Source organism: Trachurus japonicus, chromosome 14 (assembly GCF_045865225.1).
Source record: "Trachurus japonicus isolate A0001 chromosome 14, Traja_1.0".
Taxonomy (NCBI): domain Eukaryota; kingdom Metazoa; phylum Chordata; class Actinopteri; order Carangiformes; family Carangidae; genus Trachurus; species Trachurus japonicus.
In genome coordinates, this window is record NC_140920.1 from 10,272,809 (window position 1) to 10,287,028 (window position 14,220).

Here is a 14,220-nt window from a genome sequence, read left to right on the forward strand (position 1 = left end):
CTGGCCCCTCAATCACAAGACAGAACGGTTCCTGCTGAAGAGATTCATCTAGCAGCAGCAGCTATACCAGAAAACACCAGCAGACCTTCCCTGCCAGGCAGCAGAAGTACCAATTTAAAAGCTTCCCTATGATATGACAGCGCAGCGGTGATGACAGGCCACACTCTGTTCCGGGCTCTCCCACCTTTCATCCCACAGAGTACAGAGGGAGAGCGGAAGGCTGCTCTTTAAAGTAGGAAGTACTGCACCATAATGTTGCTGCTGTGGTAGAAGGACGCCTTGTGTTTTGTTGTCTGCGGCAGATTGAGTCTGGCTCAATACACTCAACATACGCTTCCCCTTCTGTAATTATGCGCCAAATATATTTTAATGAGGAGTGATGTCTAAATAAATGTCATTTGCGCAAAAGCCATTTTGTTCCCTTGAGGATGTGTTTGCAGGATATTTTAGATGTCGCTCTATCTAAATAGTTTATTTTCCACTGGCGCCCAGACAGGACGACAGTAGGTGAACGCTCCTTGGAGTTCACCCACCGGCCGCAGGACTGTGCGCCCATGTTCAAAGACGCTCGAGACTTTTCCTACCGAGGTGGCACAGCTCTGTGAAAACGAAAGCCCGCCAACGGCAGACAAGCAGACAGCAGCAGCCACGGCTCAACTTTGCTTTGTTAGTGTCTGCGTGTGTACTGTTTACATACTGTTTCCAAGTAGGACAGGTGATTTATGTGTATATACACTTTGGAGAATTTTATGACTGTGTATATGGATGTGCTGAGAGTTGCGCGGCGGCGGCGGTTTTTGAGTGCGGAGCCGTCACTGAAGATAAGCACTTTTTGTGTTTACAAGAGCTGTCGCTTTTTATGAAAAATTCAACCAATCATTTGAATGTGAAAAAGAAAGTATTAACAGAAAACAAGTGATAAAACTAATAATTTGAAGAAGCTTGCACTGCATTTTTGCAGCGTGAGCTATAACTGCACGTACCATAAATCGATCAGTGACCCAAACAGTTACATAAAAATGGCGGATAACACTAACAAGCAAGGCCGTGCATTCAGATGTGTTTGAACTCATTCTGTGCCGGTTTAAATTCAGTTGAACGTGACTGTTTGTAAAAGTGACAGACGGCCTAATATTTACCATATACTGTGTCTGACTGCCTTAGATTTGCATGGAGCCAGGGTGTTAGTGTACATGTAGTGACATTATCCCAAACCACACTGCACAGGATGTTCTGTTTGGTTTATTGCTTGTTTTGGTTGAGCACACTAAATAATAGCAGTCTTTAGAGTCTAATGCAGTTTAATTATAGTGTGCAGGTTGACACGAGAACGACATAGAGGAAAATGGAAAAGAAAGTTTGCCAATAAATTGGCAGCCGGTTTGTGGCTGTTGCTGAACGAGGTTCATCAGTGAGTCGAGTCGGGCCTGTTCAGCCACAGACACATTCATGGACAAATGCAAATGAGAAGCGCAGAGCGAATACATAATTCAATATCACATTAATATAAATTCGTAAAAGCATTCAGTTGCTTGGCTCATCAGTATGCAATTCTTGATCAGCACAGCAGTGGTTAAGACAGTAATAATGATGTGCTCTGTGATGCAGGCAAGAGTAAAGGCCACTAACCTCCACCTGGTCCTAGAAGTGTGAATATACTTATTTGTGTGGTAATAATAAAAAATAACAACTCATTCACTCATAATCACTTTTCTCTCAGCAAAGCTACACCTGGAATAATAAGGCTTAAAAACAAATATTCACATTTAGTTTTAGTTTAAAGATTATCCGTAGTTTAACTGTTTTTAACTAAATTTCCGATCTCCCTTGAGGATATATGAAGTCCAAGAACATGTTTCATCACCTGTCTCCTTCTGTTTGGTAAATAACGTGAACTAATAATAATAATAATAACTGAGTCGGACTAATGCTGATAATAGTCTTTTGTTTTGGTTCGCATTACATCTCCATACAAAAACTATAATGGGAATATCGGGTGTCTCTCTTTCAGATTCAGATTCAGATATTTTATTCATGTACTTAGCAAGAGAAAAATGTCTTTCAGATGAGCAGTTAAGACAGATGTACATGAAAGGGAACCCCAAAGGAGCAGAAACTGCTTATAAATAGGGGATCCAAACAATCAAGAAATCAACAGCGTTCTATATCCCAGTCTGCAAATGTGTGTTGCAACTTCACTTACTACACTGATATCATACTGAACCAGGACTCTGGTTCATTGTGAACCCTCAAGGTTGTACGGTATCACACACCACTAATAGGCAGTAGTTTGGACATAGAGCTTGTTCACGTCCACAGTCTCACCTTCGTACTCACACACACACACACACACACACACACACACACACACACACACACACACACACACACACACACGCTCGCTGGTAGTTAGAGAGAGTGGCGTTCCAGAGGGCAGCACTGTTTACCTGCCCACTTGAGTGGATTCCTCAGCCGGCTGGCTCAGACGCTGAGGTAGAGGCTCCGGTGCCTGTGTGTCTACTGTCTACACTGGAGGCATTCTTAGCCTGATATCACTGCCGCACACTCAACAAAGATGTTGAAAGACCATATTGAAGTAGGACGGAGGGGTGGATGGGACAGAAAAAGGAAGGGAGGCAGGGAGTTGGAGGAGCTGGGGAGGACTCGCCTCATAAAAATTCACTGTTGTCAGCAGAGCCGGGCCGGAAGCCTTGAAGTGTCGTGCTTGCAGAGGGAGAGCAGGTGTGAGCTCCTGTATATGTTTTTTGAGTGTGTGTATGTGTGTGTGTGTGTGTGGACGTGCTTAATGGCATGTGTGTGCTCATGTGTTGAAGTGAGTGCATCTGTGTTTGAGTAATAAATAGTGTGCGTGTGCAGGACTGAAAATGCACACATACTGTACATGCTGTGTTTTGAGGTCGTGTTGATGTCGTCACCCCGACAAGGCAGAACTCACTGTTCACTATTTAAAATCTTTTTTTTTTCTTTTTTTTAATGACAAAACAGAGCAGCCAAGTGCGTGCATGCGTGAGTGTGCATGTGTGTGTGTGTGTGTGTGTGTGTGTGTGTGATCGGGAGATGAAGGGACTTCAAAGTGGCATGGCAGCATTCTCCCAGCCCGGCCTGTTTACACTGCTCAGTGGAGTCTGCATTCCTCTGTCTCATTTTTCCATGGCATTCCACAAGGAGCTCCGTGCTCCTGGCTCCGTGCCCACCGACGTTTACCCCCACTGCCACCCCCCCTCCCCATATAGTACATACATACTTCTGTACACACAACTGTACGCTCCATTTGGCCATTAAAACAAGAAGGGACCCAGCTGGGGTCAGAGCCTGCAGCCCCCCACCAGCAAGGGGAAAAGGAACGAAAGGCAAGACACTGTAGCACCCTAATACCGTTGAAAGACTCGGATATAGTCGCACAAATATCAGCCCGCATCTGGGTGATGTCACACACACAGAAACATGTGGGCAGGTTTAATTGTGTTGAGAAGCTCTGAGAGCGAATCCTGACAGGCTGCTTTGATGCCTGCATGTCTCAGGGCCAAATCGAAATACAGCGAACGGCAAAGAAAACAATTATGCTGCCAGTTACAAGGTGTGTTGCAAGCAGTCAGCGGCCACATCAGACGAGTTGCCTCTGCTGATGTTTTGGGGAATATTTACTGGTGAGGTTGCTAAGGATGCAGTGTGTGTGTGTGTGTGTGTGAGTGTGTGTGTTTGTGTATGCGTGTGTTTGCCTGGGTAGAAAATGGTCACATAAGCAACAAAAAGTAAAAATAACACAGAAAAGCCCTTAATTTAGCTGTTGTGTTTACTCCCCCTTTGCCTTTATGGCTGCGTCTCTCTGACATTGGCCATAGGTGATTATGGGATTCCCTGTGGGATCGTTGAGAAATGTGTTCTTTCCGTGAAATCCTCCTCAGCATTAAATTAGACATCTTACATTAAAGCAGAAGTAAGCGATCCGGTCGTTTTGGTTAATGCTGCGTTCCAGGCAGGCTTTTGAAACCGTAAATTACAGCTTCAAGTCACAACTTACGACTTTGTAGCGTTCCAGGCAACCCACTCGTGTTTCTCCGACCTGTTTTACCTGTGAAAGTCACTATAACGGCCACTCGTACTGTAACTTCTGACCCGTGAACTCGTACCAAATCGAACTGGTACGACTTCACAGGTCGGAAAAACACGAGTTACGGGCTGCCTTGAACGCACCATAACTTCTTGTCAACAGATGGAGTTAGCAGCCCCCGCCCTCGTCATGGATCTATTGGTCCTCGTCCCTACGTCACCACATTCACGCGCATCCCTTGGCTGCACACACAGAGAGGACTGCCCCTTTATGCCGTTCTCTCTCCTCATTGGATAAAGGTTGTAGGATACAAGGAAAGTTTTCTTCTCGGCTTACAGCAGAGCAGAGGGACTGACAGACCCGTGTTTCAGACCAAACACTCTATAGAAGTGATTGCTGTCGGAAGATATAACTATTTAAGACTTATATTAACACAAAAATATCGCTTACTTCTGCTTTAAAGTATGACAGTAGGAGGTACAACTGTGCAGCAGAAACACCCACCTGAAAGAGTGTTTTCATCTAGTTTTGAACTCAAATACCCTCCATTCCTCTATATCATAAAATTTATGGTATACGCTGGGTGTTTATTTTCTAAAAGACGAGTTAAGCAATCTGATTTATTTTATGGCGGGGAGATCCACTTTCCAGAAAAACGAGATTTAAGGCTGAACATGCAACTCCATGACTCGTTAGTACTGTATGGCAATCCTTCGCAGTGTAAAAGCAAGTACACATGCTTTTGGGGACAGATGTTAAAAGAATCAAGGGTGAGGACGGAGGAAGTTGACGGATTAAGTCATTTTGGTCTGTCATTTGTTCTGTGCGGATGGGGATGCCTCAGAGGGCATTTCAGGAGAATGATTTATGGTGCAAACGCAAGCCCCGATTCAATAACAGAGCTTTACATTCCTCTGCAGACGTGTGGAGTTATTTCTTTTAAATTGAGCTTTCAGCAGCCAACAGGTGAACCACACCTGCTGCCAGCTTGTAGACAAGATGAGAAACAATCTAATCTATGATCTATTACACAGAGTCACATGCCAGAGTTTATACATCAAACATAATCAAAGTCTTTACACAATGTTTATATCATGAGCCTATTATTAATAACTCAATTAAAAAACAGTTCACTTTGCACTTTGAACACATCTCCGTGTTTGCTCCTCACTCCTTTATTGATTTTAAACGGCAGCTGTGCACATCAGAGGTTTCAGACCGGTGCTGTTCTCAACGCGGGGCGTCATGAGCTCACCGGCTGGATATGTCACTGACTGTATGTATGGTGGCATTCATGTTCAGGCCATGAGCCGTGTTTTGGTTTGTGCAGCTTTATGAATTGACTTCCAGTCAACAGTTGGAAAGCTGCAGCAGCAGGAGGAAGAAGGGAAAGAGCAACATGGCTCCCTCTCATGTGTCATAATACGGCCTGACCCCTCGTTTTAAGAACTACAAAGGACACAAAAGGAGACATGTTAGGGGGGAGACATGGGATTGCATTTCCAAATAAAGAGGGGCGTTACAGACACCCCCAGCAGCCTACAGTTTTTTATTTTACGTGCAAGCGTGTAAAAAGAAAAGCACCTGTCTCTCGTTAAAAGGAAACCACAGTGAAACTCTCTGTGTGACTTTCCCGTGTCAGACAGTAGTTTTATTCTGAACAGCTACATCATCAGTTTACATATGTTTAAATATGCCTAGCTCACTGGGCCAGCTCACATGTTTTCACTGTGGTCGCAGCGTGAATCTGACGACAGCTTGTCCCGTCCACCAGTTTCGGTCTGGACTGAGATGTTGCAGCAGGTATACAGTATGGGATGGATTTTGCTCAGATGTCCTGCTGCTCCTGTAGCGCCACCCTCAGGTTGATCCAATCCAACTGATTAGCTCATATTACCCTGAGGAGGTGACAAAGGTCAAAAACAATTTACAAATTTTTACCAGTTTACATGAAGAACAACTTTTGGCTAATGGTTGGCTTCGTTGAGTATTGAATTACTAATATAAAATTATGCTAAAAACTGCAGTTTAAAATGCCAAAAAATCACATTCTCCCATATAAGCTCAAGCCACACAGCTTGTCCCCTCTGATTCTTCACCTCACATTTCCATTTTTCCCTGTTTCTCTGTGTCGCTCCTTCTTCTGTCGTGTCTTTCCTTTCTGTGAACACCCTTCCTCGTCGCCCTGGCTAATCTCTTTCCATGTCGCAGAGCCTAAAAGTTCCCCAACCCTTAAGTGATTGACGTGCAGAAAAGTGTGGGTTTTTCTCTCTGACTGATGTTGTGGAACTTGAGAGAGTGTGCGAGTCGTCCTGCAGGCCAGGGACGGGCCGGAGGAAGCCTGGAGGACGTGTGGATGTGGCCCCCGTGTCTACAGGGAAGAGGGATCACTGCAATACTAACAAACTGCTGGGTTACCAAACCACTGACTTGTTATGACAGGGAAGTGCTGTGTTTATGTTTAACTCGGGGCTTTGAAATGTATAGCGTAGCAGCGCTGGCCTGAGGCTGATGGAGCGGCCCGAGTTGTTGATTGTGTGTATGTTTAGGTGTGTGTGTGTATGCATAAGCGTGTGCGTTTGTGTTAGTAAGACCGCAGAACCTGTGCCGGGAACGGGCAAAGCGCACAAGGCTCCATCTTTTAACTGTTTCCATGGTGATACCATGTGCAGCTATGGTGTATTTTATATGAAGAGTGACTCCTAACACTTGATACGTCAGTAAACTTTTGCAGCAATGAAATTTGCAAGAAATAGAGGGGTATAACACATGGACAGGGTTCATTTGATACTGTAAATGTGAAGCATGACTTCTAAAATCCAGTTCTGGCACTGACCCAAAAGCTACAGGTGTGACTGTTTCCAGCTCAGTTGTGTCTTTGTCTCTAAAGTTCATCCCAGTTAAACTGTGGTGCTGTATGTTATGATGAAATCTTAAACCTTCTTCAAAAAAAAAGGAAGTGGCCCGTTAGGAGGGCAAAGAAAAATGAGGATAGGATGGATTTGAGTAAGTGTGAGCTGCTGTCTGCAGGAATATATAGCATTAGAAAGAAGATGTGACATTTATTTTCTCATTTGGTATTCCAAGCACTCAGCTCACTCCTCATCTTCCTCTCTTTAAGACTCAACTCCTCTTCAGGTTCTTTTTTTTTTTCTTCCGTCTAATCCCCTTTTATAGAACAGAGAGACAGACCGACTCCGCCTGGAGTTTGGGGGGGAAGCGCTCCTACTTAAAGAAAGCGCCCGGGCAAATTTGGGGCTGCTGGTAATTATTTGGGCCTCATTATGGGATCACGTTTCCCCCAAGTCATTCTCTGTGGTAACCGTTACTGGATATGGGGCTGACACTGTCAATAAAGCAAAGAGGAAAGATGACACGCCTTTTGTTTTGACAGGACCAAAAGCAGTAATGCGTCCTGTTCGTTTGCATTTGCAAAGAAGAAGGAGAAGGAGAAGAAGAAGTAGGCGAGGGCCTCTGAGCCCACTTTTCCAGATGCTCCGACAGAGAAAGACCCTCTGCTCCGCTCCCCTGGCACCATGCAGGCGATCCGGCATCACTATAGCAGCCTTTCATGTAAATCTACTTAGTGTAGAGGGTCATGAGATACAAGACTGTTAGATGGAGGAGTGTGTGGTATGAGGAGTGTGTATCTGTGTCATCTGTGGCACCGAGAGCCGGACCGCAGCGTGTGTGTGGAAGCCAGAGTCGCTTGAATATCGGTCCAAGGACGGATGTGATATTTGAGAGAAGCCTTTCAGCCCCCCACCCCACCCCCACCCCCCCCCCTCTGAAGTCACCACCGAGATTTTTTTTAGAGACACACTCGGATGCTGTGCGGGACCACGGAGGGACTTTCTGCTCCAGTGAGCGCGTGCTCATGCACACATACACACTATGTCCACATGCAAGCACATGCTCAAGCGCCTGGGGCAACAATACGTAGCTGTGCTCTCACTCATGAACCCACATTCTTACTCAAACCCATCAAGCACTGTTGCTGTTTGGACACACTCACTGCCTGATGTGTGCAAAGGGTCAGTATATCAACCCGCCCTGTCACCTCGGGCTCCATCATCCCGTAACAATTACATACAAATCTGTGCAGGGATCTTCACTGAGTGTTGCCCAGTAACCCGGGCAACCAGATACCAATCTCTTTCAACTATTACTTGCGGTCTTGTTGCTCCTTTTGGCAACCGCTTTTCCTGTGCCTATAAAAAAAAAAAAATTGCCCTTGTAGAATCTTTTGCCAAAATGAATAAGGAAAAAAAAAAGAAAGAAAAAAAAAGCTTTGATTTATAGTTTCAGAGGCGGGAGACTGAGATAGACAAAACTACTGTTGTGGTATGAGGCCAAATGACTCCCCAAACCTGCAGTGTGTGTGTGTGTGTGTGTGTCTGTGAGAATCAAAACAGATAATTATTTTGCAATGATGACTTCATATTACGGAATAAAGGAGTCAGGAAGAGTTGATTTATTATGTAAATAAAAAACACTTTTCACACTTTTCACTTGGAGCAATTATCTAAAAATATGGTGAAGTTTGGCAGATGTAGCACGATCATGTGTGTGTGTGCGTGCTCTGAACAGGTGCTTGGCGTTGCTAGAGATTGTGAGAGACAAAAATATGTTATAAGATTTAAGAGTCTGGATATGGGAATCAACATATAGTGTATATGTTTTTGTGTGTGTGTGTGTGTGTGTGTGAGCCTGCACGTCGTGAAGTTGATTCAGTTCCTCCCTGATACGCACTAACCTGGCAGACTTTCCAGGCCTCGGGCAGAGCTCCATTAAAAAAGCCTTTTGCCCTCGTCGTCACTTTCAGTCTTGATTTACAACGTGTGATAGAATAATCGCAGACTGTACGTATTCCTTTCATCTCCTACTAAACCAGTCTGCTCCGTTTTTGATAATGTTGCATGTTAACGCTTCAGCCAATAGCTCTTCAGAACAGAAGCCTCCTGACCTGAGCGGCTGCAGCCGAGCGGAGTGGAGTGGTGGAGCTTGATGAGAGGTGCAAGCTCCTTTTGCTTCCCCCTCTAACAGACACTGACATAACTGCCTGGGCCTGGTTCCCTGCTGGCAGCAGATGAACTAGAAAACTCTCTTGCTGATTATTGGCAGATGAAAAAAGAAGATCTGCAGGGCTACACAGGGAAAAAAAATATTATTGACTTCTCACCGCAGCTACTATTTATTTTCCCCTTTTTCTGTCCATGTATTTGTTTTTGAGGCTGTTAGATTCTTGCCTCGGAATATTTTTGGGGTAGTCTTTGATTGAGCTGGAAAGGAATGCCTTTAATCGTGGCTACAAAGAAACCGAGGGACATGTCCTCGTCAGTTTTGCAACAGATCTAGACAGATGAGAAGGAGGAGGCGGAACGGAGGAGTGAGCATTGTTAACAGTCTGTGGGGAACTGTTTGCGTGCCCTGTGGTTTCTAGTCCCTGTGAAATGGAGACTCAGTGATTTGGTTTCCCAGGCCCCTTTTTCTCAGGGCCATACAAAAACCAAATGAAGACGTTTCTGTCTGTCCTAGTTGCCATTTATAGTCCAGCGGCAGCGTGTTCCTAAGTGGTAGATGGCACCAATGGTGGCACATGGAGAGTGTTCACAGCCATCTGAATGTAAGTGGTGTGGGCATATCTAAAATAGAAGATAATGCTTAGTCTTGTCAGCGATGCAAAACATAGACGCTGTGACCATGGAGGTGGTTGCCCTCAGAGCCTCAGGAACCCAGAGGAGAAACTAAAAGCAGCCGCTCCCCCCCCTGAGCTTCTTTGGCTCGGCTTTGGGATTATTATCTGCTTTATTAGATATGATTGCACAGACCCGTGCATCAACATGTTTTAATATCACAGGCGAGATTCAAACACAATCAAGTCAGCCTCGAGACTCAAATAAGCATTGCGATTTCAAAGTAGAAGCCTGATTTTTCGGAGTAAATGTAGCTCTCTCCCTGAATTTCCCACAAACCGATAGCAAAAAAGAGCAGAGGTCATGGCATCAGTGAAATAGTGTCATTAAAGGATTTTTTTTTCTTTCTTTTTCTTTGTTAAGGGCCAAGTTCAAGTGTAGGCCTTTAATTTGGGCCTAGTAAATGCAGACTGGTAGAGGCAGCTGGCAGAGCAGCATGCAGCCAGGCCAGGGGTTCATGCTGTCTTGCTGCCCTCCCTCCTGAACACGGGCTGTCACTGAGAAGACACTATGAGACTAAAAAACATTATTCAGGGCATCTTCACCTTTATCTAGAAAGAGGGCGTTTGGATTTGTTTCCATGGCGTTTTAGCACCTATATGTTAACCTGACCCTGTCTGCACTTTTTCACTTTTTTACTTTTTTAAATCATGAACTCTCCTATACACCTATTGACAACTTATATCATGTTCCATCATGTTGATTTTGGTGGATTCAAAGCTGACGCTGAGTAAAAAGTGTAAATTAAAGTGTGTATTTGAAAATTGTTCCTAAAACTGAAATACACATACTGGACATTTCAGTCATTTGTTACTCATTTGTTGTAGTTTGCTAACACATGACTTTGGGGTTGTACTGTGCAGTCAGAGTGTGTGAGTTTAAAGGTTATTATGAGAATAAATTCACTCAAGATCGGCATCACACCATTTTAAAGTCTTTTTAAAAATAAATTTCATGTTTTTTTGCAAAAAGATTCTCCCAGTGAGTGTTGTTTATATTCGCCGTATTTATTAGGCCTCCTGTGGTTTGTGATTCGCCTGCATCACACAGTCGTTCTTCACAAGGTGCTTCACTCTGACCGAACACCTCATCTCTCATCTCTCATTTTCTTTTATCTTGCTGTCCTTCCATGCTCCCCCCCTGAGTCTTCTCTCTCCTCTCCTCCCTCCGTCGGTCTGACAGACATGCACCAGCCCTTTGCAGCGCATTACGTCAATTCTCCAGGACCGGGGTGCCAGCTGTTGATGTCACCCTTGGGTCTTTTTAATTTAGGGATTTCCGCTGGGTGAGATGAGGGGGAGCCCCATGAACTCAGCCCACAGCCACATGAAGAGGCCCACCGGGGCAGAACCAGACCAGGACGGGCCCGTACTGGGCAGGGCATGGCGGGGCAGGGTGGGACCGCTGCACTGGCATGTGGGTGAGCGGAGAGACTGGGTGCTGCAGGCTAATCTCTGAGCTGTAACAAGGGACTGATTTACTGTAGGAGCATCACAGTGGTGGCCGCTCTCACTGATGTTACTGTATGTGAGGAAATCGGTGATGCGCAGGGAGGAGGAGGGGGTGTTTTAGGAGTGGTGTGCTCCCTCCATGACTGTCGTGCAACCCCTCGTACCCGTGACAGCTTGTCTGTAACTTGGAAACACTGCTGCTGCTATCCCTTGAGCTTTTAAATGCAGCCTTTCAGCAGCTACGAATTTCCTCCCTTTCAGAGGGGATCAAATGTTCCAACAAAGACTATCTCTCATTCTTTCAGTCCTCAAGGCTTTGAGTGGGAGTGAACATTGCCATCCATGTAATTGATTTTGTAGGGTGCCAAAGTTTTTCCTCTTGATTTTAACTGGGAAGGAAACGCCTTAATTTAACACATAAAAGCTTTATTCAAGTCGACCGTTGTTCTCGAACGGTGTGAAAACCAACTCTGGATTCTCTGTCTAGACTGTCGTTTGAAAGGTTGTCTTGAACATGGTCATTTTAATTCTTGGTTCTTTGGGTTCAATCTTTGATATTTCAAGGTCGCATACTGTACAGTAGGTTTCATGAGGTGGTTTTGGTATTTATGATACAAGAGATAAAGGTCAGTGTCTGCCTCTTATGACTCACTTGTTTGTATTATTTTAACGCACCTCCACCTCTCTTCATCAGAGGACAAATTTTATCTACAAACACTTTATCAAAAATAACTTTCCTCCTTTAAAAGTTTAGCTATTGCTACATCGCCAATATTAGCATAAACAGCTGTATATACTTGAGCCATCACTTTCCAAGAGTCTCCAGTGTTGAGAAGCCGACCCAAATATACAAATTGCATATGAAAATGGATGTGATATATCTCATTAGTTTCTTAAGGGGAGTTACAGTATGAAGCTCAGAGTGGGCTGCTGCTCCGTCGCCATCTTGGCATGCAGACCCTGACTCTGCCACATTCTCAGCTAATCCAAAAATGGCCAACTATGGGGCATGTGTACAGAGTGTGTGAGACTTTGGTGCTTATTGATTTGTTGCAAGCATACATTTACCACCTTGTCACTCAAAATGGCCACACCCTCTGCTGTGCATGACTTTACGCTTTGAATAGACTGGAAATGGATGAGTTAAATAAAATGCATTCCCCGATACTGTTTTAATGAATATCATTGGTCCCAGGCTGTAAAGATGTGTATTTCTGCTGTAAAACTGGACATTTTAACGCAAGTTAACATCTAACACGACACTGTTGGAGCCAGACTTCATGTTTCAGAGGTTACTGCATAGTTACCTCTTGTCTCTGTCACACCCTTCCCTTCTGAACTGACCATCATAACCTCTTGTCTTGTAAATGTAGTGATGGCTGAAGCTCTTGTCAAGTGTCCCAGAAAGAGAGAGCACACTCAGAAGCACAGAAAACTTGCAAATAGCTCTATATCTCCCCCCACTCAGAAAAATCTAAACCTAATAATAGATAAAATCAAATAAAGAGCTGTAATAATATCACCCACTTTCAAGTTTTAATTTACTGATGTGTTTATATACGTGTTAATTTATTGTTGTTTTTTTTTTCCAATGACAGAATTACTGAACAGTTCATGTGATACTGTATAGAGGAGGTGCAGGAGCGGTTGAGCTGTTTGTTTACCTTGTCATTCATGCTTCTCTCACTTGAACACTGCACAGCAGGCATGGCAAAAAGAAAAAAGAAAAAAAAAAAGAAATGTGTTCCTCTCAATCTCCACACCAGAAAAACGATCCCACCAGAAACATCTGTGTTGTTTTAAATTTCTGTTACTTTCCTATTTTCCTCTCATAACCCTTTTTTCTGTCTCTCTCTCTGTTCCTCTCATTGCAGTATCACCCTTTGTCTCTGTGCAACACCAGTGAAGATGAACGACAAGAGAGTGACTTCATCACCATTGTCAAACTGGAGCACAGGGTACCCCGCTGTCTGCCGCTGCTGGATAAGGTACAGTACACCCAGACGGGGCTTTGAGTGCTTCATGCATTTCTTCTCAGTTAAAGTCTCTGAGAAACTCCCCTCTCTGTGACCCCTTCCCCTCTCAGACATGGCAGCAGACAGATAAACCATCTTGCCATCTTGTCTCCTCTCCAGCACCCCTTCCGCTCTTGGATTAAGACTTTAAAGAGAAGATGTTTTAGAGGGAATCATTTGGCAGCGGCGTAATGTTTTGTTCGGGACGGGGATCTTTCAGAGTGACGGCTTGGACAGGAGGGGATGGGCTTAGCTCTGCGCTGCTATGTAGCAAGTGGCAGTGAGCCCTGGCTTTGGATGTAAGGCTTTCAAGTCCCAGCTGTCACTGGTCCGATCCCAGCCAGCCAGTCAGTCAGCCAGTCAGCCAGCCAGCCAGAACCAGACGCTCGGTGTTCTCCATTTCTGCTTCCCTTTAATATGAATGCAGCCAGAGCTCCATAGATTCCACCCACAATGGTTTAGATGTATGTGTAACTGCAATGGAGTTGACCTAAATCTCCCTTATGTTTAAGTATTCTACCATACACACACAGGCTGGCATATCCTAACTTTAAAGTAGTGTGATTTAAAACTGTTGCTATTTTTTCCTCGTTTTTCAAGTGGTGACAAATTAGCAGGCAGGAGTATAGTTAGGCGACTGCCTTTTTTTAGCCTGTGTTTTCTTTTCCCCTAATTTAAAGCCATGTTTAGGAGCTGCCCACCGTGGCGACGATGTAGAGAGACATTCCCACACTTCCCCGCTCCTTTCTTCCTCCTCCTGTTGCTCCTTCAGTGGGAACCAAACGGGGGAAGACGGGGTGTCACTCAAGGCTAACTCCAGAAAACAGTTTTGATTAAAGCCTTAATGGCAACACTGTGTTGTCCCATAAACAAAAAAACGTCTCTCCCTCATGCAAAAGTACCCATTAACAAAAGGCTGTTGCTTCCGAGTGCTTTCTCCCTCCCCGCTGATCGCCTTTGAAATCAGGAGAAGTGAAGGAGGGAGG

At 44.6% G+C, this 14,220-nt stretch overlaps 1 protein-coding gene across 2 annotated transcripts in view; it reads left to right on the top strand.

The window, feature by feature from the left end:
• The window catches only part of rnf43 (ring finger protein 43), a 75,191-nt gene that overhangs the window by 35,443 nt on the left and 25,528 nt on the right, over positions 1–14,220 (top strand). For both annotated transcript variants that reach the window (XM_085797404.1, XM_085797405.1), the window contains exon 2: positions 13,094–13,207. In XM_085797404.1, coding sequence (XP_085653530.1) covers positions 13,094–13,207 — 114 coding nt within the window. The remainder of the gene's footprint in view (positions 1–13,093; positions 13,208–14,220) is intronic.